General features: G+C 45.3%; 4 protein-coding genes and 1 long non-coding RNA gene across 7 annotated transcripts; 3 read left to right on the top strand and 2 right to left on the bottom strand.

The window, feature by feature from the left end:
- Positions 1-63: 63 nt before the first annotated feature.
- On the top strand, positions 64-2,413 carry LOC108014725 (WD repeat-containing protein 55 homolog). Its single transcript, XM_017080896.4, has 2 exons — positions 64-222; positions 296-2,413. Exons 1-2 carry the CDS (start codon positions 215-217, stop codon positions 1,782-1,784), a joined length of 1,497 nt encoding a protein of 498 aa, XP_016936385.4. The 5' UTR covers positions 64-214; the 3' UTR covers positions 1,785-2,413.
- A 39-nt stretch (positions 2,414-2,452) lies between these two features.
- LOC108014724 (uncharacterized) lies at positions 2,453-8,446 on the bottom strand. Of its 2 annotated transcripts, none has more exons than XM_017080895.4 (5): positions 8,059-8,446; positions 7,147-7,321; positions 3,672-7,090; positions 3,484-3,608; positions 2,453-3,423 (listed from the first exon to the last, which is right to left on the bottom strand). In XM_017080895.4, the coding sequence occupies exons 2-5, from the start codon at positions 7,244-7,246 to the stop codon at positions 3,255-3,257; spliced, it is 3,813 nt and encodes a 1,270-aa protein (XP_016936384.4). In that variant the 5' UTR covers positions 7,247-7,321; positions 8,059-8,446; the 3' UTR covers positions 2,453-3,254. The 2 variants fall into 2 exon arrangements, with proteins under 2 accessions (XP_016936384.4, XP_016936383.4); XM_017080894.4 differs by lacking the exon at positions 8,059-8,446 and adding an exon at positions 7,621-7,842.
- Positions 8,447-8,691: 245 nt separating this feature from the next.
- LOC108014723 (uncharacterized) lies at positions 8,692-11,249 on the top strand. Its single transcript, XM_065865656.2, has one exon. The coding sequence runs from the start codon at positions 8,748-8,750 to the stop codon at positions 9,261-9,263; it is 516 nt and encodes a 171-aa protein (XP_065721728.2). The 5' UTR covers positions 8,692-8,747; the 3' UTR covers positions 9,264-11,249.
- Positions 9,294-24,173, bottom strand: Lk6 (Lk6 kinase). Of its 2 annotated transcripts, none has more exons than XM_017080891.4 (6): positions 23,203-24,173; positions 14,734-14,913; positions 14,154-14,665; positions 13,865-14,087; positions 13,568-13,778; positions 9,294-13,501 (listed from the first exon to the last, which is right to left on the bottom strand). In XM_017080891.4, exons 1-6 carry the CDS (start codon positions 23,375-23,377, stop codon positions 11,251-11,253), a joined length of 3,552 nt encoding a protein of 1,183 aa, XP_016936380.4. In that variant the 5' UTR covers positions 23,378-24,173; the 3' UTR covers positions 9,294-11,250. The 2 variants fall into 2 exon arrangements, with proteins under 2 accessions (XP_016936380.4, XP_065721721.2); XM_065865649.2 differs by lacking the exon at positions 23,203-24,173 and adding an exon at positions 18,675-19,204.
- Positions 15,355-16,813, top strand: LOC118878140 (uncharacterized). Its single transcript, XR_005014677.3, has 2 exons — positions 15,355-16,578; positions 16,670-16,813. It is a non-coding gene; the product is annotated as an uncharacterized lncRNA (long non-coding RNA).
- Positions 24,174-24,720: the final 547 nt, after the last annotated feature.

Genomic DNA, 24,720 nt, shown 5'->3' with positions numbered 1-24,720 from the left:
AAACATACTTTTAAAAGATTATATATTAGTGTTATAAAAGTAAGCTACACCAAATCCCGTATAGCTATAGCTAGAAAGTAGCCAAATCGCTATCACCCGAGAACAGCTGTAAAGCGACATGCTTTCTGCTTCCTCTTGTTCCCGTGGTATCCAAACAATTTCCAAACGTGGGTAGTTAGAAGCGCATATTTCCAAAGTTCGGACAGAGATAATTATGCATACGTGAGTATTTTATCACCCCCTGCATCAACATCTAACCAGGACCATAATCTCCTTCGGAATTTCCCTCTCGCAGGCATAACAACTTCAAGACCCCCTCCGACGATGACGAACTGGACGATCTGGACGAGGACATGGTGGTGGGCGTCATCGCGGAGATCGAGCAGGAGGTGCTGAACGAGTCGGACAGCGACAACGACGAGTATGACCTAGTGGATATGGGTGCTCCGGTGCCGCCGAATGATGGCGACAGCAGCTACGATGGCAACGAGAGCATCAGCAGCGACGACAGCTTCGATCCGAATGCAGCGGACTCCGACTCGGATGACTCGATGCCGGAAAAGGCCGCCGGTGGATCCGCTGGGGGGGCAACAAGTGCGAAGCGGCGAAAGGATGACGATGGTCCGTCGGGCAGCAACCGGGAATCGGAGGCCACCTTCGACCTGGACGAGGATGACGAAACGGACGAGACTGTGCGTGCCATCATCGCCGCCATAAAGAAACCACGCAGTGCGCCGCCAGAGATCAAGCTGGAGGACTTCATCACGGACATCTGCTTCCATCCGGATCGCGATATCATTGCCTTGGCCACCATCATCGGGGATGTGCACCTGTACGAGTACGCAAACGACGAGAACAAGCTGCTGCGCACCATCGAGATTCATTCCAAGGCCTGCCGCGACGTGGAATTCACCGAAGATGGGCGCCTCCTACTTACCTGCTCCAAGGACAAGTGCGTGATGGTCACCGACATGGAGACGGAGAAGCTGAAGAAGCTCTACGAGACGGCCCACGATGATGCCATCAACACGATGCATGTGCTCAACGAAAATCTCTTTGCCACAGGCGATGACTCAGGAACAGTCAAGCTGTGGGATTTGCGCACCAAGAACTCTATCTTCGAGCTCAAGGAGCTGGAGGATCAGATCACCCAGCTGACAACGAACGACCAGAGCAAGCTTCTACTGGCCACCAGTGCCGATGGCTACCTGACTACGTTTAACATAGCCGCACGAAAGATGTACGTGCAATCGGAGCCGTACGAGGAGGAGCTGAGCTGCATGGGCATCTATCGCGGGGACTCCAAGCTGGTGGTGGGCACCTCCAAGGGACGACTTTATACCTACAACTGGGGCCAGTTTGGCTACCACTGCGACATGTATCCGGGCATCAAGAGCCCTATTAGCCTGATGATTCCCATCACGGACAGAATTGCCTGCGTGGCCGGGGAGGATGGAAACATTCGTGCTTGTCACATCGCTCCATACCGCAATCTCGGCGTGGTGGGGCAGCACAACATGCCCATCGAGTCGCTGGACGTGAACACCAATGGTGAGCTGCTCGCCTCCTCCTCGCACAACAACGACGTGCGGTTCTGGAACGTTAAGTATTTCGAGGACTTTGGGGACATCAAGTACAACGACAAGCACAATGCGTACAAGGAGAAGCGTCACAATCTGCCCTCCTCCAAGGTAACCAACGCCTCGGACTTCTTCGCTGACCTGACCAAAGAGGATGCGGATGACGATGATGATCCGAGCGCAGGACCCAGTAACACAGCCTAGAGTGGAAATTATGCTAGCAAGGATTTTTAGCTGTACTCGCTGGGTGGGTCGATTTGAAATGATACAAGTTTAAGGACAATTCTTACCTGTTGGCATAGTTTAAAGAAATAACTTATAATCTAATCTCTTTTTAAACCAGCGCTCGGCACGGAATACAAAGACATTTTGTCTTTTATTTGTGTGGGTAATTTGAACGGTGTACGCTGTATGTGTCCCGGCAGAGGCTAAGCAGAGCTATTTCCTATACCCGCTAATGGGACGCTGCCGATCGCTGGTTTAAAGTAACTTTGTTTTAAAAATCTCCTGTTTACATATTTATGCAGTAGAACATTGCTTCTTAGCAAATAGATAAACCAATTATTTAGAAATATGTTTACAGAATGCATATTTTGCCATAACATTTGTGTGTACAAAAAATTGACCCATCCAGTCATCATAGTAGAGTGTTGAATTAAGAAAACCTCTTTTAACCCCGTCTAAATGTAGAAACCAATCTTTAATACGTTGCACGAAAGATTGTACACAAAGTAGCGTATTTAAATTTCGTGTTAAACTGTTAATGATTATTAAATAAAGTCACAGAATAGAACTGATTAAAGAAAGAATAAAACATCCCAAATAAGAAATAACAGCTTTTTCATATAGGGGCATTATAAAAACCACTTAAATATTTATATAATTCGATTATTTATTTATTTCTGCCGTCTTGGACGACATACAATTTTGAAAGTTTTAAAAAACTTTAATAATAACATAAAACCAACTTACATTAGAGATATTAGACAATAGTTAGCTCAAGCTTTTAAAAATTGCATCGAATCAATTCACTTATATGGCACGTTATGAGATATTGAGCAGTAGTCGGTTAAAAATAAAATGAATATGTATAATTTGGTAGTAGAATGAAATAAAATCCTACTTTAAATTTGTTGTGACACATAAAACATAACAAGTAATTGGAAAATAATTAGGGAATAGTTCAAAATTATTTTGGCTGATAAATATTAATATGAATTGCCGATTAGATGTATAATTTGGGTCCGATATTATGTGGTAATTTTAGGGACAATTAAAAATATAACAACAAGCTTGGGCCAAAAAGATCATTTACGCCCTTTGTGGGAATTCTATACTATAACAATAGACGCATATTTATGAAATTCTTATCACAAGAATTTTGTTTCACAAAACGTGGACAATTTGTACATATGTATAGGAAATAATTTGCCGAATCACTTAAGATACTTAGACATAGACATTGAGCCAAACAGAGTTAGCTTTTTTGATATTTTTTCAGCGCAACACGGCAGCAAGCTCTGGCAACTGCCCATTTCATGCGTTGCGGTGGGTTAAACATTATAAGGTATGTATATTGGGTATTACGATTATTTCTTTCTTTGTTCTTACATCGATGCCTGCCGCGACAAACTCAGTCTAGGGGGATTACATGAAGATTCCGTGCACACAATGTCATAAGGCGGCGGTGTTGGCGGCATCTGTCACCCCAGTGGAGCTGGGTGCCATGGCATCGTTGGCCATGTGGGTTTCGATGTCGACGCGACAGATGGGGCAGTGCTTGTTGGTGACCAGCCACTGATCCACGCAGTCCGTGTGGAAGAGGTGCATGCATGGCAGGCGGCTGTAAAGGGTGAATTTACATAAAAAGAGAGTTCGTAGATAAATTCCGAATGGAACCTACCGCACTTCGTTCTCGATCTCAAAGAGGGTCAGACAGATAGCACACTTCTCCGCATCTTCGTCCGTCTCGCTGGGCCTCCTGACACGTCGGTATTTGTGGGGCAAGGTGTTCCTCTCGATGGTTTCCTAAAATAATGATTAAAGAGCGTAAATAATCTAGATAAAGCTGTGATTGCCTTATGCTCTTACCAAAGTAGCTCCCCGGTTGGGACGAGGTGGTCCGATTAAGATGCGGGAGCCCAGGGAGAGCGGCGTGGCCAGCCCGATCTCCAGATGTAGCGGCGAGTAGTGGTGGTGGAACATGTGGTGGTGGATAGCCCGCTGACGCTGCAGGTGATGCAGAACCGGCGGCGATTGCTGACCCTGTGGTTGCTGTTGATGGAGCTGCATGTTTCTCGTACCCGGCGGCGGTGCTCCGTTACTACCAGCAGCGCCGGATGTGGCTGGTGCCTGCTGCTGAGGTGGTGGTGGAGCAGCAGCCGACGTTGCAGCATCATACGGCGGATAGTAGGCGGGATCCAGACTGGACACCGGACCATTCCTCGCATGCACACAGCTGCAGATGCTGTGCAGGTACCCGTTTCGCAGCGTGCTCGTCAGGAGCGGAGCATTCGAGGAAAGATCGATGGGCGTGGGCGTCATGTGGCGACGATGCATCTCCTGCATGCTCTGCTGACGGTACCAGAGGTTTTGATGCACTGGATATGGAGGAGCGGGCGTCAGCGAGGTCGCCACAATGGCACTGGCCCGATGAGGCGGATGAATATGAGCATGCATCTGGTTCTGAGGCGCCTGGTGGCCTTGATGAGGCTGCGGTTGATAGTGCTGTCGATTGCTGTAGGCGGCCTCTGAGCGTCGCACACTGAACGGCGGAGATCCGCAGTGCGGAATGGTGCTCCGACCAGAGTACATTTCCAACGGTGGTGGCGGGGAGACAGGTGTCCCCAGGTTGCCATTCGATGCTGCTCCCGGCGCAGGCGGATTGATGGTTTGCCGCTGGTGCTGCTGTGGATGCACCATGACATGAGGAGGCGTCCGGTTGCCTTCCATACTGGCCTCCAATGCCGCTGCCCTCCCTTCGTTATGCGCCTGTGATAGCAGATCACTGAACGTTTGCGCCTGGGCCGCAGCCGCTGTGGCTGCCACCGCAGCAGCATTCAAAGCTCCACTCAATGAACTCCGACTGCTCCCGCCTTGACCGCCCTGAAAGTGGGGATGTGGCTGAAGACTGGGCGAGTAGTCGGCCTCCATCACAGTTGGCAGCGTTGTGATCGCATAGTGGGGCAGATAGTACGGATGGTAGCGGTGATACACGTTCGCTGGACTGCTGCGCCTCCGTCGAGCTTGCTGCGAAGATGTCTGCCCGGCGGAGCTGCTCGGCGTGGAGGTGAGCGTCCGCTGCTGGTGGCGTAAAAATGCGTCAGCGGAAGAGTTATCCGGAAGCAAGATCGGTGGCATTGGCGGAGGAGGCGGTGGAGCCTGTGGATGGCCTTGCATCCACATGGAGGACTCGTTGATCGGAAGGAAGTAGCGCTGCGGATCCATGCTGGAACAGCGCGGCGGGTAGAAGTGGCTGGCATTGGGATCCATCAGCTGGTCCAGCTCGTAGCTGTAGTTGTGATCCGAAATGGCAGCCCGATCCGCTAGAGCGCCGCTATAAAATGCGAATGCCGAGGTGCCATCCTGGTTTGCATCCGTCCGACGATCAGTCCGGCGAGCATATGGCAATGTGTAGGCATAGTTAAATACGGGTCTTCTCTCGTCACTTGGTTCCTCCGGATTGTGTTGAGTCCCATTCCGGAATCGTTCTCGTTCCCGGTCTCGCTCGCGTTCCCTTTCTCGTCCCCGCTCCCTATCCCTTTGCAATTGCGTATCATTGGCGAGGCCATCGTCATCTGAAGTCAAATCAATCGAGAGAATAGGCTCACGGGTGGAGTGCACAAAGACCACATCATCATCATCGTCATCCGATGACCAATCGTCAAGCTGCAAATCGGGAGCAGTCAGCACAACAGCATCCCCACGGTTCTCGTGACTGCCACGCCTGCCCGTGGAAGTGGACGGAAGATTGCTGAGATCCATGGAGGGCTGCCTCTCCCTTGGTCGGCCGACGTAGGTTATCACACAGGGCCCATTCGCATTTGGCGTCGAAGCCTGTGGAAATGATATGGGATTGTGCTGCTGCCCAGAACTGCTGCCCTGGTGCTCCGCAAAGGTGCGATGCCTGCTCCTTCCCGGATGGAACGAATTGTAATTCGTTGACGACAGTTTGGAGCGCGTCCTCCCAGAGAGTTCCAGGCGCGGCTGCTTCCGGGGCGGCACAGCATCGTCTGCGAGGCGCACACGACTCCATGCCATTCCAGAATCGCCGTGAGCGCCGTACACACTCCGCATGTCTTGACCACGCGGCTCCTCAGGGCGCTGCTCCTGTCGATTCTCCTCCTCTGGATGAAGTTGTTGTTGTTGCTGCTGCTGCTGCTCCTGTCCCTGCCCCTGCTCCGATGTTGTGGACGGCGATCCAGCCGCAGGCGGCCTCTGGCCGATGTGAGATCCATAATCAACACTGCGCGTGGTATGGGTGGCCGTGGAGCAGTACGCTGCTCGCATATACGTGCTATCTGGTGGAGCTCCAGCCACTGGACGGCGGCTGTTGTAGTAGGTGTGATCCGTGTGTCCAGCCTCCGTCTCAATGGATCGTCTACCACCTCGTATAATCGTCACAGTGGGCTCGATTGGTGGGGCCGGATTGTGAACACGCAGATCCCAACCATCGTCGCTGCTCTCATTCTCCGGCTCTAAGGCTCTAGAGCTGCGGTACGAGAAGTGATTCACCTGCCGCCTCCTCGACTGCGCACTCGTGCTCGGCGTGGCATCGGGATCCACGGCTGCGCTTGAGGAGTTGGAGGCTTCGCTGGAGCGGCTAGCCTTCTTTTTGTGCACCTGCACTGCCGACGTGGTAGTCGTGGTGTTGGTGGTGCGCGTATTGGCGAACTGACCATGCTCCGTGTCCGAGGCACTGGATGTCACATCGTCGTAAGCATTCACGGCACTTGCCGAGGTTTCGAATGAGCTGTTGCTTAGCTGCAGTGAACTGGAGGGCATCTCGTACACCACCGCCGTGGCATCCATGGCATGCTCCTCCATGGCGCCGGCGGGCCAAGTGCCGCTGATGGAGGCCACCACCGCGTCGCCAGCATTGTCACCGTCCTGTTCCATGGTCAGCGGCTCAGTCTTCTTTCGCTTGGGTCGTGGAATGGCATGGTCAGCGGGCGGATTGGCAGCCGCCGCCGCTGCTGTGGAGGAGGAGGGCTGCTCTAGGAACTGTGCCGGATCCTGGGTGGAGTCCGCATATCGACTGCTGGTGCTGGCCACCACCGACGATTCGCAGCGGCAGAGTCCGACCAGCGAACTGCATTTGTCGCACCGCCCAGCCATGGACTCGAATCCCGCGTTGGATTCGCGACGTGGTGCCACCAGGGCGGTGTACGTGGGCGGCGAATGGGTGTGGCTGTGGTTCTGCGGACTGGACAGGAACGGCGTCATCAGCATGTAGCTATCCGAAAGCCCACTATCTCGCTGCTGATTGTAGTACATGGCATACTGGGAATCTGTAAGAGATCCAAGAGGATTAGCAATATCTGGATCAGAAGCACGGCCATCTTACGGTTCTCCTGACTGCCCGGACTCGTCGCCACACTGCCGTACGACATGGAGACCCTCGGCTGGTGGCGCACCTCCTCCTGGTCATTCTCCAAGCTATCCATGGCTTTTCAGGCGTCTACAGGCTAACGTCAACGGAACAACAAAGAAATGTAGCCGCGCACATATGCCAAAATGTGCTGAAAATATGTATATATGTACGAAAAATGTTTAATTTACGGGTACGTGGTATAACTGTCTAAAGGAGATCAGTTTGCTTTTTGTCCGGAAACAGACACAAAAACAAACAGTGGGTTAAACACTTGGGCTGCAGACTTCTCGTTAGATATGTGGTACATTGGATGGCTCCAAAGTTCACTGAGGTATAATTAAAGTAACTCTCCCAATGGATATATCTTTTGGCTGAGCACAAATCAGATTTAAAGCTCAAATTAAAATTTGAAAACTGAAATTTGTTCCTTGATTGTCAAATACACACTTTGTCAGCACCAATTTTTCGTCAAACTTTTCATTGCCGTTAGCGGAAAATCTTTACGCTTCGTGAGGAAAATACAATAGCCCTTGGAAAAAGTAGAAAATTGGGCTCGGGTTCCAGATACAGGGTGTACGAGATTTTACACGGAAGCTTTAAATAACTTATTAGTTGTCTTATTAATTAAGTTCAGTTTTTTTAGCCAACGCAATAGGGATGAGTAGAGTATCGATATGCCGGCATATCGATAGGTAGTAGTAGCAAATGAATTTATGCGGTTTTTATTTATTTATTTTTTTTTTAAAAATAGTTTAGTTTTTTACTAATTAGTAGTTTTTGACAAATTTTCTTATAAGTTAGTCAAAATACGAAAAACAGCTGTTTGGCTGGGGGTAAATTAGGAACAGCTGTTCTATGATAACAAAAGCCTCCAAATTTGCTTACCCTTATAATATTTTAAGATATATTCACTTTTCCTAACAAGCTTTGTCTTCTGATATGCTCGGAATGTTATTCTGTATTCATTAACACAGGATTATAGGGGAATCGGTGCCGGAAACACTTCAGATAAGAAATCGTGGGCGGTGGGGGTGGGTAGGCTAACAGCTGCTTTGGGGGAACAAAAGGGAGCTTAAATGCAATTCTGTTCGCGGGGGCGGAGAGATTTTCTCTTCGCAGCTGCGGCCCCCAAAAATGCACAATTCGAATTTGCAAATATGCGATTGATATAACTTCACGAAGTAATCATTTTGCCACCATAATTCTGATTTTATAACACTAACAAAACCGAACTGGAAAATCGACAGACAACTTTTTTTCCGACGTTGCAAAAACTTGCACTTCGGCGATGGAAACGATACTATCGTTTGCAAATTAGCCATTTCGTGCTTTTCCGTTTTGCGCAATGGTCACACTGCCAATTCAAAAGTTTCCGAAAGTGTAGCTTTAAATTTAAATAAAGTTTTATAATCACATTTGTCAACCGTATTTTAGAATAATTTAAGGATATAAAAATATGATTGGTATATAAACCCCTTATAATCCTTAGGTCTAAAAGAGAAAATCATAATATATAATATCATTATAAAATTATTTTTAAACATAGTGCCCATTCCTTTTCTTTTCACTCAAACATGGTGCTAAATCCACGATGCTGGCCCATCAAGGAGAAGACATTCGTCGTCTTCTGCCGCGGAAAACACGAGAGAATGCCAAAGGCAACTAAAAGGCCAACTTCCCAGCTTCAGTACCACAACCAGGACCAAAATCACACGTATTCCTTTTTCCACGTAGAGAATGATACTCGAGCCTTCTTCATCTCGATTGGGAGGAGTCGGCTGTACCACAAGGATTGGTTTCTAGTGGACGAGAGGGGGAAGTTCCTCCAAAACGGAACATCCATCTACGACTACTACACAAAATTTGACTGCGTTTACAAAAGGATTCGGTTTCTAGAAAGACTGCTTAGAGAATGCTTGGATAAGGAAAATAGAACACAAGAGAACTTTACGAACCCCGAGCTGATGGCTATACATTTTCCCGAAACCAAAGCTCCCACCTACACGGTGTCCATAGGCGAGAGTATCCTATGTTTTAACTGGGTACTATGCTTTCTGGGGCTATTGCTTCTGCTGTGCTGCCTGAAATAAACTCATACATATCATAGTCACAACACAAGGTTTAACATTTTATGTATTTTGCGTTTTTATTGAGTTTTTATGTATAAAACAATATCTACTCTTCTTCTTATTGCGGGCTTCTTCTTCTTTTCTCTTGGCTTAATGTTCTTCAATTTTGTATAGCAATAATTTTAAAACAAATTGTTTTCATACAAATTTTTATTGATTTTATCGGTCAGCTAATCCAATTACTTGAAGGACTCTCACCCGGTCTCTCGTTGGTGTTCACTTCTCGAAAGCAGCGCTGACCAGTGTTAACGACTTAAGTGTACCCATTGGTTTAACGGACATTTTCTAAACCAAGGCGGTGTTCTTTTTGTTTGAGTGTAGTTTTATCATATTTTCAGCAGCGCTGCTCGTCAAATTAACTCATAGTTATTATGTTTTTTGTTTCGTTGCGAAACATTCCTCACAGTTTTACAAACAAAACGAAAGCGATAGTTTCCACATCAATATTTCAGTTTCAATGCAACTTTGATTGCTTCTGTAGGAATCGATTGCATGAATAGTTTAAAATTAATTGGACGCTGTCGTTATTATCGTTATTAAATGTTCAAAACTTTAACCGAACTCAAAACGCCGACGTTGGCAACATTTTCTCAGCCGCGTTTTGAGCTAAAAGATTGAACAATCATATTATATTTTAGCTTTTTATCGGTTTTTATCGTTTCTTTTTTTTGTTTTCGCTTTTATTAAGTTTTTTCATATATTTTTTGGAAGTTTTTAGTATAAGTTGCTGTTGGTTTGGAAAAATAGAAGTATTGGTGTGTATGCACTTGACATTGATTTCGTGGGACGTAAACAAACAAAGACTGTGGAAAATGTTCCTTCTAGAAGTGGTTGTTGATGGCACAGCGTCATTTGATAGATAGATTTCTTCAGGTGCATTTACATTTACATTTTATATCACAATTTTTTAAATATTATAGGTGTGTATGTATTTAACAAAATTGGTTTGCATGCTTTCCTTTCATTTACGCCCAGCAAAAACTGTTGAGCAACTAGCAATGTCAAGAGTTTGTTAGCATTTTGCCCAGTGTAGTTGGCCATAGTGTGTGTGTTGTGGGTGTTAATGTGGAGGAATTCTCGGGGCTTAAAAAAATATATCTTTCAACAGTTTTGGAAAGAAATAACCGTCAACGGGCAAGTTTTATCCAAGGAACTGACAGATACACAAGTACTAGTCAATTTCTTCGAAATAACTAACCAGCTTTAGTTGTGTTTAAGTGTAAATTTCGGGTCAAACTAATTGGCGAGACACACGAAGTTTGGACAATTTAATTGATTTTATAAACTCAACTTATCTTTGCTGCCCGCATCTTTTTTTTCTCCTTTCTTATAACAATTTTTGTCATGAGAAATAAAAACATACTATACAAATTTTAACAATTTTCATTTGTTGTACATTTTGGTATTTGGAACGGGCGTTCAAAAATGATCATCAATTTCGACTCAAGAGGCATGCGATTATTTTTATAAAGATTACTTAGGATTCGATCAATTTCACCAAAGAACAGAGAAGTCTAAAGGGTTTTATGCATCTCTTGATCAAACACTTTTCGTATTCGTTTTTATTTTTCACAATAAAAAATTATACTGCAATATAAATTACAATTTTTCGAATCTTTTTTATAAAAAAAGGTATTTGTTTTCTGTTGTTTTCATCTCGAACGACTGTTTGGCTTGCTTCAAAACAGCGTAGACAATTGCCACTCTCACTTTCCCTTGGTTTCTGTTTTCCTCCTACAATGTTTTATTCACTTTTTTTTTGTTTTTTTTTTCGTATGTTAACTCTGTTTGCAATAGGGGGGAATTGATTGAATTTAAACTGTATTCGTACACTTTTTCTTGAAATGTAAGGTGTGCCTAAAATGTTGCACCAAAAAGAATCATAGAACTGGAAAATTGATTTTTAGAGAATGTGCGTGAAAAACAGAGTTATCTGTCCAAAAGCGACCTATCCACTGGCGGTGGCCGGCTCGCAGTACTCGGACAGATCGTTGGCCCGCTGCTGCTGGCGCAGGCGCCGCTGGAGCAGAACGCTCTCGCTGGGCGGCGACAGGCCGATCCGCATGTCCGGCAGCTCCTCCATCAACTGGGCAGCCTGCAAGTGGGCAAAGCGGCCGCTGCCAATGCGAGGCTGCTGCTGGGCCCGCTGAACCGTCGAGCGGTTGTATCGCTGCTGCTGCTGCTGCTCCGACGGCTGGTTCATGCCGTAGCTGCGGGCGTAGACGCAGTCCTGGCGCCAGTTGCGGATCGTCGACTGCTCATCGGATGGCGGGGATCCACCGCTGCCACTGCCGCTGCTTCCGGCGCTATTGTGCCGCGGAGGCGGCTGCTGTGGCGGCTGCATCGGAGCAATTTTGTAGCCAGCGGCACCGCCGCTGTGCGAGAAGCTGCCCAGGTAATTGCGCTGCTGGTTGCCATGGTGTCCACCGCCGCCTCCGGTACTGAAGGGCGGACGGTACTTGCGATAGCCCGCTGCCGGCTGCTGCTCCTGCGAGTGATGAGTGCGATAACGCCAATTCTCCGCCTGCTGCCTCAGAGGAACTGGATCTGCAGGCTGGTAGCGCGGCACAATGTACCGCTGGTGCTGCTGTCGCTGCTTCCTGGTGTAGGCATTGGCAATGGAAGGCAGCGGCTGCTTGCGTTGCTCTTGCAGATCCTCTTCCTCCTCATCATCATCGTAGTCATCATCCTCGTCGATATCGGCATCCTCGTCGTTCTGATATGCATCGACAGAAAAGTATACATTGCGGCCGGCCTTGCTGTGGTGGCCCGTGGTGGTCTGGGATTGGGTTGGAGGCTTCTGCTCTTGCTCCTCCGCCGCCGCCTTGCCAAAAGTCGTTCGCATTGTTGTCCCCTCAGTAGCAGTCGTCGGATTTATCTCGTTCGAATCATTTTCCTCTGGTTTATCGGTTGGTGGGCATGTTGCTGGTGGTGGTGCTGCTGCTGCTGGTGTCGATGCTGCTGGCACTGCCGCTGAGTTGACAACAATATTTGCAGTCTCATAAATTTCAGGTAGCTTTTCATTTAAATCACTAATACTATCCAATAGTTTAACATCATCATCTTCATTTGCATCCCAAGTTTGCCAGTTGGTAATCTGTGTTGTAGTCATAACTGGTGTTTGCTGCTTGTTATTATCGGTGATGGTAGTAGCACTAATATCACTTGATGGTCCTTGCTTCTTAGCCCCATCAACATCATCCTGCTGCTTCTTCTCCTTCGTCTCCTTGTCCTTCTCCTTCTCCTGCTGCTGCTTAATCTCCTTACCATTCTCCATCTCCTCCTCCTGCGCATCTTTGCGCATTGTGGTGAGCTTAGCAAATTCGCTTTGCTGGGTTGTTTCCTCCATATGCATATTATCCATAATAAGTTCATCCTTCTCATACAAACCATTATCATGCTGTGGGTTCGATTTCTCCACATTGGTCTCGCCAACTTGCTCTAAGTAAGCTTTCGATAGCTTCAGATTGTCAGCTTGTTGATTTTCCTCCTTCTGCTCCTCCTGGAGCTTCTCCTCCTCGTCCTCCTCTTCCTCGGCTATATCGTCGACGCGTTGCTGCTGCTGCTCATACAGATAGTCATCGCCCTCGTCCTCGTCCAACTCGCGCCAATAATGCTTATAGTGCTGATAGTCCTCGCTCTCTCCGTCCTCCTCCTCTTCCATGTCGTCGCCCTCGCTTCCGCTCTCGCGCCTGTAGTGACCACCCTCGCCCAGCGCCTCCTGCTGCTGCTGCAGCTCGCGCTGCTGCTGGTATTGCCTCGTCGACCTGGCCCACTCGTCATCGTCGTCGTCGATGCGACCAAAAGCCTCCAGAGCTTCATCGTCGTCATCTTCCTCGTGCACGTTGAGTGTCTTAAAGCCCCCACTGTTGGGGTAAATTGCAGATGCATTGCGAGAGACATTCCGAGAGGACTGACGGCTACTGGCCCGCTGGCCATGCATCGAGGACATGCGTCCTCCGTAGCCGCACATGGACGTAGCTGGATTGCGCTGCGAGCGATTGCGAGTGTAGTGAGCCGGCGGCTTGGGATTGTAGTTCTCATCGCTGTAGGCATCCATGTAGGCCTGCGACGGCTGGTAGATGTTCGGGCGCTCCTTCATGTAGTCGTAGCGCATCGAGAAATGCTGCAGGACCACACGTTTGACGGCCATGGCCGACTCGGCAAACTGCGAGATTTCCCTCGCCGACTGGTGATTACTGGAAGGTAAATAGAATATCTTATTAGTTCTCCGGAACCAAGGTCTCTATTTCTTTGTTATTTACCGTCGAATGTTACTGGGCGTCTGCAGAGCCTTGTGGCGGCCTGATTGTTTGTTGGCCGGCGGCTCGTGCTCGCTCATACGAATCCAGGGGTGATTCAACACTGCCTCGGCACTGAGGCGATCTGATGCCTGCTTGACGAGCAGGTTGGAAATCAGGTCCTTGGCCTCATCGCTTACATGTTGCCACTCGGCCTCCGGAAAGGAAAAGTGTCCTGAAGAAAGGAAACGGTATTATTATTGTATTCTTAGCTTATAAGGCACATATTATTATATTCTAGCCTATAGAACATCCACGCACCTTCTTGAATGGACTCGAAAAGCAGCTCCTGGCACGTGCGACAGTTTTCACCGCGATTCCAGCCGCAATCCTCGCCGCAGTTGCCCGAAAACGGCGGATAGCCGCAGAGCAGGATGTAAGCAATGACTCCCAGGGACCACAGATCGCACCTCTTATCGTAGTAGTGTGCCTCCCCCACAAACAAATCAACCACTTCCGGAGCCATGAACTCGGCACTGCCAACCTGTAAAGAAATTGGTTCCAGTATTATTATTTATAGTCGAAATTCTTCATTGGGTTCCAAACTTACTGGTGTCAATAGCTGGGGAGTGGCTGCTGGCGACGAGATGTCCGTGGTGAACTTAATCCCCGAACCCAGATCAAAGTCGCAAATCTTGATCGGGCACAGCGAGTCCGTCTTGACGCACAGAATATTCTCCGGCTTGAGATCACGATGGGCAATGCCCTTCTTGTGCAGAAAATCCAGTCCGGAGGCGATCTCCTTGATTATCTGCGATGCCTCGTGCTCGGAGAAGCAAATGTGCTCCTGGATGCGCGTCAACAGCGGACCCCCGTTGATCTTCTCGAACACCAGGTAGAACTTCTCGTCATCCTCGAAGAACTCGATCAGTTGCAAGATGCCCAGATGGCCCTGGCAGTGATGGAATGTCTCCACTTCACGAAAGACACGCGCACGCGCATGCCCCGGTATCTTATCGATCACCTTCACGGCGTACTCCAGATCGGTGTAGATGTTGACGCAAGTTTGCACCGATGCATAGGCTCCCTCGCCCAGAATCTCGCCAGTCAGCTTGTACAGCTCTAAAGGTTAGATAGAGTACTTTTAGAAATGGTCCTTGGTGGTTATTCTCCTAACCCGGCATACACACCTTGGAACGTTGAGGAATGAAGGGAGGAACTGATGCGTTTCTTGCGCCGCTTCTTCTGCATCTCCTCCTTATGCCTGTTCAGCTCCGCCTGCCGCTCCATCTCGGTCATGTTGGGCGCCTCACTCGACTCATTGCCCGACACATCCTCGCTGCTGTAGCGTGTCAGTTCATTCTGCCCGTCTGCAAACAAACAATAACAGAAATATCGTTAGATAAATTGTCGAAATAAACATACAGGATAAAATTTAAGCTCTTTATATTTCTCAACCGAATTTACCAAAGAAAATTTCAATATAACATTAGAAATACTAAGAATAGACCACCGCAAACATTAAAGGTAGCCAAATTCGCTGACACGTTTTTCATTTTTTTAATTTCGAACAAGTCATCAACGCAAATTAGCTGCTAGTGATTCACTAAAAAGTTTTCTCAATTCATTATCAGTGGGCAGTAAGAAAACAAAATATACCACTTAAAGAAAACATTTTAAAATGTTTAAACAATAGGTGTTTAAGTTTGAAGATCTTAAGTTGTTAATATTTCTCCGCTCGAACCCTTCGGATTCTGCATTTTGGCTCGGAATAAACGGTAGCTCAATACCACCAATCGATCGACCGAGCAAGCATGGTTTACGCTTTTTATCGCAATCGCTCGCCATATTTGCAAGCCAATTTTTTTCTGCATTTATCAATGTATAAAAATAATAATGAGGGAATTTAAAATAAGAAATACTCGTACTTTTGCACTAACTGCGTAGAAAGCAAATCGCGTGTCGTAAACAAGTCGCCCGCAAGTGTGCATAAATATGTAAAAATTAAATAATGTGTAAACAGCCGCAAACACAGGCCTCTCTATATAGAGAACTTCTGGGTGGAATCGTACAGAGCTAGGGCTGGAGCTAACCCAAAGATCAGAGGAGTAAGGCGGGCTGGGGACCGGCGATCAGCTTGATTGGGTGTGTGCCTGTTCTTCAATTGTTGTCAATAGCCGGACGACTATTTATAAAGCCCTCAACGGCTGCACCAAGGCGGTATCTGTCCGAAGATCTGGCTGAACGACTAAAGACCTAATCAGCCCGGAGGCACGTCGCATTGCAAATAAGTATCGCTCCATTGGAGAGCAATCGAGTGGAGTCAACTACAATGGATCGCAAATGAAAATCTAAAAAGTTTTGACATGGTTCCTACTGTTTTCGGTACTTCGGAGATACAATGGTTGTATTTTTGGAAGAGATATCATATCCCTAAATTGGATTGTTGCTTAGTATCTAAGAATAAAAATAATATATTGACCATATGGCTTACTTTTTCATAGGTTTAAAGAAGTCCAATAGAGGCCTACTCATAAATACTGTTATAATTTATTATAGCAAGGAACCCAATACATTTCAAACTTCCCATATTCACTGTACCAGAAAAAGGAGTGCCTTCCCTTATCAGAAGTAGTTCTTAGCTCCTAGCAAAGAAACAAGTCGTTGCCCTGTAAAATCCACTTCAGAAACTGATGATTCTACCATCAGTTTATCAAAAAATGTCCAATCAAACATGCGTCCATACGACCTCGAGCGATGCTCCCCCTTTCGACCGCCCACACTTGTCTGATTTCTCGCACGCTTTCCGTTCTGTTCTAAATATAAAATTTGGCCTATTTGTTGGTCAGCTTTAATTGTTATCAATTGCGTAAATAAACGCTCAGACAATAAAAAAAGAGACGGTTTTTGCATTTCTCTCGTTTATCGGGTGGTCTCTCACGTTCTCCCTCACAAATATTCTGCGCATTTAATTATGATTTTTTGCCAAATCATTTCTTTTTGATGGACGAGGGACGTGTGTGCTGAAGACGCAGGTATTTTTATTTAAATTGCATAAACAATTTCCGCAGTTCCGGCACAGAGTGTCTGGGACAGCCGTCATAACACATCATCCGATCCCTTCAGGTGCAAGTCGATAAGGTGATGACGACAATGGGAATTATATGAAATGCCTCTACCCCATTTCATCAGCGGCTAGACAAACGTTAGTGACACAGACCAACTTATGTAAAATAACCTGATCCGATTGAAATAAACTAGGGAAATACATACTATCCAATGTGTGCCGGCCGGCTTTTCAGTTGTTTTACACATTATTTTTCCCATCATTTTGGATGATATAGGTATATGTATTTTCAAGGTTCTTATGAAGTGTCATTCTTGAAAAGGTAAAGTAAAATCATTTTAAAAAATGTTCACATTAGTTATTTTTGCAGAAGAATGTGTCAAAAATATTTCGAGAAAAAAATATAACATTTTTTAAGACTAGAGTTCCACTTAAAAGCTGAGAAATACAACCGAGCTGAAGGACACCTATCCACAGGTGAAAAATAAAAACAATAGGCAAGAGATAACACAAAGCTGAAGCAAAACAAGAATCGAAAGCGTCTAGAGAAAACCTTGAGAAATTGAAATTTGTTTTGGAGCAAACATCGAAATTGAAGGCAGTGCCATAAAAGTTATCAAATGTCTAGGTAGGAAAGGCAAAACACAGTGGCCACCTCGATTAGCGAATAAACAAAAAAGGCCGATAAGACGGGCGAACTACGCAAAAAGTGAGCAAAGCAAAAGGTTTGCTTTTGGCACTTAACTTTGCCGTCGTTTGCCGATTTCAATTCAAATATAAGCAAGAGAATAATAAAAAGGGAAGGAGAAACAACATGCGGTCGCACATGAAGAGCTTTTAGTAAATAGAGAGCGGCGGCGGAAACGAGAGAGTGGGGCAGTGGGAGTGGGACAAGGAAGAGGAAGATAAGGTGGGTCCGCCTCTCTCTCGGGGTATTACTTCATGGCAGGGTGAAAGTGCGAGAAGGTGACGAAGGGACGATGTATAAATTCCCAATTAGCATGCTCAAAATCTGAAAACTGTGACGTCACAAAGCTGTTATCCTTTGCAGGGTCTATCAGAAATACACACCAGTAAACTTTTAGTTTACTAGTTTTTATATCAAAGAATTTGTTTCCTTTGTATTTAACTTTGTTTTTAGATAGAAAGGGTAATTAAAAATGCTTTTGAAATGTGTTTTCCGATCACTGGAAACTCCTGATTCGAGTTGAATGAGGACTGTAAAGTACTGTTTTCTTCAAATAAACTAGTAAACTTTTACAAATTATCTTCAATTATACGTACTTTTTTAAAGTCAAAGAATATGTTCCTTTTTTATTTAACTTTTATTTAGATACAAAAGGGTCATTAAAAAATAATTTAAATCCGATATGTTTGAAAAATATGTTTTCCGATCTCTCAATACGCAACATTTGGCTGAATTGAGGACTGTAATTTATTGTCTGCTTCAAAAATTACCATTAAATGGTGCAAAAGTTAAAGGGTTGCTCCCCCAACCTGCTCCCCTTTTTTAAAGCCACCTTCTTCTTTTGCCAGCATGAATTCACGGGCAGAAGCACTTACACATAGGCACACTCACGTACGCTATCTCAACGCGAGTGTTTGTGTGCTGTAAAGAAGCAGAAAATTATTGCGCAGCAAATGAAATTGTAAAAGCGAAAAAATGTTTGAAAATGGCGAGAGAGACCAGAACACACAAGAGATAAAACAATAAAATTTTAAATTAGTGAATAACCCCCAGTTGGTTACACTGATAGTTATGATATGACAAGGTCGCTGTAGTTATCTTCTTTACCGTTACTCAGTAATTACAAATGAGTTTCGTCAAGACAATGGGGGGCCAAGAATACATTGTAATAGATACAGCCTGTAAAATATATAGCGGAAAACTTGTTCGAACAAAAACAATAACAAAAATGCAAAAACCGGCATTTCGAAACGTTTCCCCCGCACACAGATGCACATGCGCCCCTGTGGGTGTGCGCCAGGTGAGTGTGTGCGTGAAAGTTCTCTCATTCTCATCTCGTTCCTAGACTTTGTTGCTAATGTTGTTTTTGTATTTACCCAACATGTTTGCTGCCGCTACTGCTGTTTTTGTTGTAGTTTCTGTTGTTGTTGCCGTTCGCCTTTTAATCGCAACGCAATTTGTCTAAGCAACGCCCGTTCTGCTGCTTGTTCTTCTCCCAGGCGGCACACGTTTTTGCAATGCGTAGATAAAACCGCCTGCTCTCGATAATATATTGCTTTAGTTTCAATTTGGTTTAGTTTTGGGCTAATTTTAACCCTATTCCGGTTGGATCATCTTTGATTTAAAGCACACTTCCGTTTTCCAGAATCCTCCCGACGAAAACGAAAACAACAATCTGAGCGATGAATGGTTACTGTTATTGGTAGTGTATTGATTGGAAGCACACGGAAAATTTTCAGATTTAACGGCCGGGGGATTTCGATTTCGAATATGGTAATTTTTTTTAGTACCGGCGACTTTGGAAAATTCTGGTGTGCGGCGGCGGAGGCGAAAACCAATTGGCCAAAATAGTGAATTTAAAAGAAATGGAAAAACACGGACAAGTCTTTGCGGACCAACGACGCGCGGCGCCAACGAGGAAAGAATCAAATTCAAACACGCGCCCGCTTTCGTTGGAGCGACAAAAACCGAAAACAGAAAACTACCGCCGTGCGCGAGAAAGAGCACCGAAGAGAGCGGCCGAGAAGGAACGAAACGAGAGCGAGAGTTGTTGTAACAAATAGACAGTGGTGGGCGAAATAGTAGGTTTCTAAATAGGGCTACTACTTGAGAAGTTTTTCATTGAGCCCTAACAATATAATTATAAATTTCCATCTACATACATAGTCATATAGGTGTTTTTTTTTGTTATTTAAGCAGAGATTTCCATTGCAGTTAAGTTATTTCCAGATATTACCATTTTAAAGTTAGTAACATCTATTGTTCTGACCCCTGGTGTTTTTAAATTTATGCTGCGCAAGCGAGATAGTTAGATGGTTATGGGGATCAAAATGTGCAAGTGCTGAAACAGGCAGAAATATCGCTTGGCATAGGACAATCAAAACAATAACACGGGCTTTTGATTACAAACGAATTAAAAAACGGCCCGGAAGAGAAACGCCTCTGGTGTGCAAAAATCCGGTTTTTAATCGAATGCACAAAGCAATTACCGGCCATGTTTATTCATCGACTTGATATAAATTCGTATTTGCCGAGAACTCGATGGCTAAAAAGAAAACATTAGCTTTGCGTTTGTCGATCGAATTCTTGGCTTTCGAGGAGGGTAAATATAAATATTGGTACACTAGTTTACGCCGGATCAACCGATACCGATACCACCGCAGCCGATACCAGTGTTATCACCCAACCTGGCCAATAAGCCCACGCACACAGACACTCAAACATCTGTAGCGGCGGTGGAAAAGAGAGCGCAGATAAAGCCACATCATTGATTGGACACAGAACCAGTTTTGACAAGAAGTAGCTTTGTGGTTGTGGCCGCCCCGTCGCTAGCAAAACAAAAACAGCAACAGGGAAAACAATAACAAAACGACGACGGCCCCAAAGAGAGCCAGCGAGGATTAAGAGAGCGGCACTGGAAAAGACCGGTGCGCGAGAGAGCCTTACATGATGCAATGCGTTCCATGTAATCACTTAAATCCAATCCATAAAGCTCTTGAAGAAAGAGAGTGCAAGGAACACAGAAAGAAATAATGTTGATTTTACCATATACATATCAACCAATTTTTCAATACAACAGAATATATACATATGTACAAAATAATCTGAAATTGTAACTTCTGAGTAACTTTTTTCCAGTGTAGAAAAGAGCCCCATGTTTTTGGAGTCCGAGAGCATGATGCCGAATCGCACGTAGGCCGAAAAAGTGAAGGACAGAGGGACAGGGGGCGAGAGAGGCTCCAACACCAGCGCAGCATGGAAGGTGGTGTGATGTGCGAGTTTTGTTCAAAAGCAAACAAGTGGAAAGGGCAAACAGCAAAACAAAAACTACATTTAACTCGCTTTGTTTTCGTTTTTGCACGGGTAAACAACAACATATGCCTTTGGGGTTTCAGCTGACGTTTTTTCTGCTGCGGTACGGCATTGCCAAAGCTAAAAAATAAATTTCTCTCGCAGGGCTTTTGCGCAAGAGAGAAAGAGATGGGGCTGGTGGATGGGCTGCTTTTATGAATCGGAGGCTGCACGTAGGCACCACTACTGGCTGTCCTCCAAAATGTCTAGATAGAATGGGAAACTTCTTGATAATGGTCGGTTGTTAGACTCTAATTGACAGCCTTTTCCACTCAGTCGATTGCTGGAAAGGGTTCCCCCCTTTCCACCAATCCCCCTGCTGCTTTTGCAAATGTAATCCTCTCCAGAAAACACACTTTTAATGGGAGCATGTGTGTGGGAGGCCGCGCTCTCATCGCTGCCTCCGCTTTGGCCCGTTCGTTCGTCTGCTTTGGCCCGTCGTTCTATTTTGGGCTGCATCAAACGTCACCAAGTGCAATAAACGTCATGAAGGTTATACCCGTTTTATGTGTGGCTGCAGCTTTTGGAAGTTTGTTCACATTTCGACGTTCGATGCATTTCGAGCACGAATACGAATCACCAACACAAAAGCGAACACCAGAGTGCATGGCGCTCAATCGATCAGCTCATGACTCATTTCCATTTCCATTAATTGCCTGCACACGCTCAATTTCTCGGTCTCGGCTAGCTGGCACAGATACTCTTGCCGTCTCCCTCTCTTTGTTTCGCCGCCGCAGCAGCTGCTGCTCTTTGGTGGTGTTGGTGGTAGTGGTGTTGGTGTGGAACACCAGGAACTAGGAACCGAAGCTTGGAATACCCTTGTGCGACGTCTATTCCAGTGGAAGAATGTAGTCGTCACAACCTTAAGAACCTCAGAAAATCCGAGTTAATCAACATAAAATCGTATATTACAACAGCTTCCAATAGATTAGCTGGTGTGTATTTTTATTGGGCAGCAATCTGCCAAGTTTGTTGCGATTATCTTCCAAAATAGCAGAGTTATGACCATATTAAGGAACTTACTAAGGCAGGTATGGGATGTTAGTAGTTCCACCGAATCTGCCAAGTTTCATGAGACTAATCCTCACAAAGCACACAAAGTAATGACTAGACAAGGGGTTTATGGAAAGATATGGGAATTACTAGTCCAACATAATGTTAAAATTTACTATAGAGCACTGTTTTCTAACGGGGAATTTAAAGACCTATTTGATAAAAAAAAGCGTAAGGAGGACTAATTTGCACTAATAATACCCTAACCCTATTACAAAGTGGTAATAAAACACAGATGCTGGAATACCCTGCAAATTAGGGCACACATATTACGCCTAATGGCATCAGTCGCATGATGCAATGTGGTTCTCTTGGCGAAACAAAACAACTGTAAACACCCCACAGGCTGTTGGTGCGGGGGAGGGGGCGGTGGGTTTAGCCGGCGGCAGGCAGACAACATGCATGTTCTCGAACTTTCGTGACGTCAAGGAAATACACTGGCACTCGGTGCTCGTTTTGCCCCAGTCAATGCTCCCTAGTTCGCTCGATTGATTAGCAAGGGTAAACGAAAGTTCTGCTTGGCCCAGCTTTGCCGATAACTGGAAAATATAGATTGGGGGAGAAGCAGTGGTCCTATGTAACACTAGGGTAACGATTCCTAACTGGTGGATACATTTAAAAGTAACTAAAAGTTGGGAAACTATCAAAATCCTCATCAGAAATAATGAAATGGTATGAGTTTTATTTCAAGTCATTGGTGTTGATTTGGTACATATGTTGCATTACTGAAAAGCACATATGCCCATATGAGTGCCCTAAATCCCAAAATTTATAATATTCCAGTAGTAGTTCCTTAAAATAATGTATGAATACATATATTTTTCACGTTCCCAATTAATTTTGTCTGAGATAAGGGGTATTATCACTTGAGGAAAGATTAAATTTAAATGATTGTACTATCAAAATGGTATAGCCAGAAGCACTATTTTCGAATTGTCGAGACCTTAAAGATTATACGAGGGGTTTTTTTTCTTCTAATACGAATGTTCACAGTCTTACTTTCATGAAGGTGCGTCAGAAATTTGTTAAGAGGCTTAAAACCTCTTTTTAAGATATTTAATAATTTTTCCCATCATACTATTTAGTCATTTTCAAGTAGTATCAAACTCTAGCGAAATGGAAACCTCTCTAAAACAGGTATTTGAAACGTACGTGCCTTGTTTCAAAGCACATTTTCACACCTTTTTGGTAGCGTTTTAACGTAGCGTTTTATCTAGAAATTCCGATATAAAGAAGTTCATTGCTATTTATGTGCTAACACTCCATATGTTAGTGTTACCTGACTGAATCTGGCTATTTCAGAAGTATCTGATGTTTCAAGCCTCTTAAACAGGTACATACATATCTAAAAGATATGTTCCATTTTTCACATTATTCTTTATCCTCCATTTAAAGTATTGTAAAACCTCTTGCAGTTTCATGGGATATTTCGATACAAAGAATTCCAATCCCTAGTTCTAAGAACTCCACACATGCTGCCCACGATCGTCTAGTGCTCACCTGACTGACTCTGGCTGCAGCTGTTGTCCGTGTTGCTGCAGGAAATGCCGCTGCCGCTCCGGATGCCGCTGTCCCCGGATCCACGGGGGTTGTTGTTGGTGGCATTGTTGCGCTGCAGCGTTGCATTCGCCCCAGGGGCAGCTGTCCCGGACTTGGGCTCCTCCAGCTCCACCATGTTGTTTTAGTTGTTAGTGGGTGGACTCTACTGTAGAACAGGAGAAGATATTCCAAGCTGGAAAGGGTTTACTGTTACGCGGCGGCCAGCTGCAATGCGTGGTGCAACAAATGAGCAATTTCTCGCTCTCTCGCGCTCTCTCTCTCTCTTTCTCAGCTCATTCAAAATGGTGGCCTATGGGATGTTTTTTGTTTTCCTCTACTTTTTAATCCAATTGCCAAGAAATGCGGCGGCTGCTTTTTTTTCTTTCTTTCTAGTTGTGCAAACCGATTTGATTCTGTAGCTGCTCTCTCTCTCTCTCTCTCGCTCGCTCGTTGGTCAAGTTTGGTGGTTGAGTCGTCGTTGGTGTTGCTGTTGTTGTAATCGATGGTGGCTGCTGATTTCTCTCATCACACAGGCGAAAAAAGGCGCAAGCAAAAAATGGGTTTATCTATTTGCACCGTGCTTTTTTTTCGGTTATCTGACTTGGTTTTATTTTCTGCGCTCTTCTTTTTGCGTTTCACCTTTCCTTTGTGGGCTTGGCTGTGCAGTTGTTGCTGTAGTTGTGGTTGTAGTGGAGGTGGTGCTGTAGTGGTAGTGGTGGTGGTGGTGGTGCAGGGGCTCCTATTTTCTTCTGTGGCTGCTGGAAGTGGCTGGTGGGTGGTGGAGTTGGTCGTAAAATTTCCTCTGCTGATTACAACACAAAAAAAATCGCTGAATAGCGGACAAAAGCCGTTTTCCTTGCGTATTTCGCTTTAGGTTTCCTTCCCAGCTACCGATCCATTTTCAAAGTTCGAATGATTCCGACGAATAACGGTGGAAACTCGGAGCGGTGGGGGGTGCCGTTTTTGGGGGCCTTTCTTCGGCGCAGCGAAAACGACACGTCGACCGGGTAACAGCGGGGGAGTTTTCCCTAACCGCCGATGGTAACACTAGCTCTGCCAACTAGCACCACTATGAGTTGCTTTTAACAGAAATGTTAAGTTAACATTGGTATTGTTGGGCACCGCTGTAAACTGAAGTGCAAGTTTTTGTATAGATATTTTATTAAATTTTAAGTTTATCCAGATACCTTGCAACTTGGAAGGCACTCTGTGTTTAGTTTTTTTAGTCAGCGTTGAAAGTTATTGTTAGCGGTTCAGGACATGGATGACACTGTGGTTTTGTTACTGACTTCTGTTAAGTGTCAGTTATCGAATATGTATATCGGCTTATGTCTCGGGTACAGTGGTTCATGTCATGGCTGACCAAGTGGTTTCAGTATTGGATTTGGCGGGGTGGCAACGCCATGTAACTTACTCCGCTTGATTAAATTATAACTGACGGTTTTTTTTTGAAAATTTTAAAATAAAATTTTTATAAAG

Source organism: Drosophila suzukii, chromosome 3 (assembly GCF_043229965.1).
Source record: "Drosophila suzukii chromosome 3, CBGP_Dsuzu_IsoJpt1.0, whole genome shotgun sequence".
Taxonomy (NCBI): Eukaryota; Metazoa; Arthropoda; class Insecta; order Diptera; family Drosophilidae; genus Drosophila; species Drosophila suzukii.
This window is presented reverse-complemented; position numbering and strand designations above follow the sequence as displayed.

Bases quoted from the DNA above. Each gene is read 5' to 3' on its own strand.
- LOC108014724 (XM_017080895.4), bottom strand. From the start codon at position 7,246: ATGGATAGCTTGGAGAATGACCAGGAGGAGGTGCGCCACCAGCCGAGG. The intron at 7,091-7,146 runs GTAAGATGGCCG...GATCTCTTACAG, and splicing joins TCCGGGCAGTCAGGAGAACC to ATTCCCAGTATGCCATGTAC. The intron at 3,609-3,671 runs GTAAGAGCATAA...TCATTATTTTAG, and splicing joins CCAACCGGGGAGCTACTTTG to GAAACCATCGAGAGGAACAC.
- LOC108014723 (XM_065865656.2), top strand. From the start codon at position 8,748: ATGGTGCTAAATCCACGATGCTGGCCCATCAAGGAGAAGACATTCGTC.
- Lk6 (XM_017080891.4), bottom strand. From the start codon at position 23,377: ATGGTGGAGCTGGAGGAGCCCAAGTCCGGGACAGCTGCCCCTGGGGCG. The intron at 14,088-14,153 runs GTAAGTTTGGAA...ATTTCTTTACAG, and splicing joins CTCCCCAGCTATTGACACCA to GTTGGCAGTGCCGAGTTCAT. The intron at 13,502-13,567 runs GTAAATAACAAA...TTTACCTTCCAG, and splicing joins ACGCCCAGTAACATTCGACG to TAATCACCAGTCGGCGAGGG.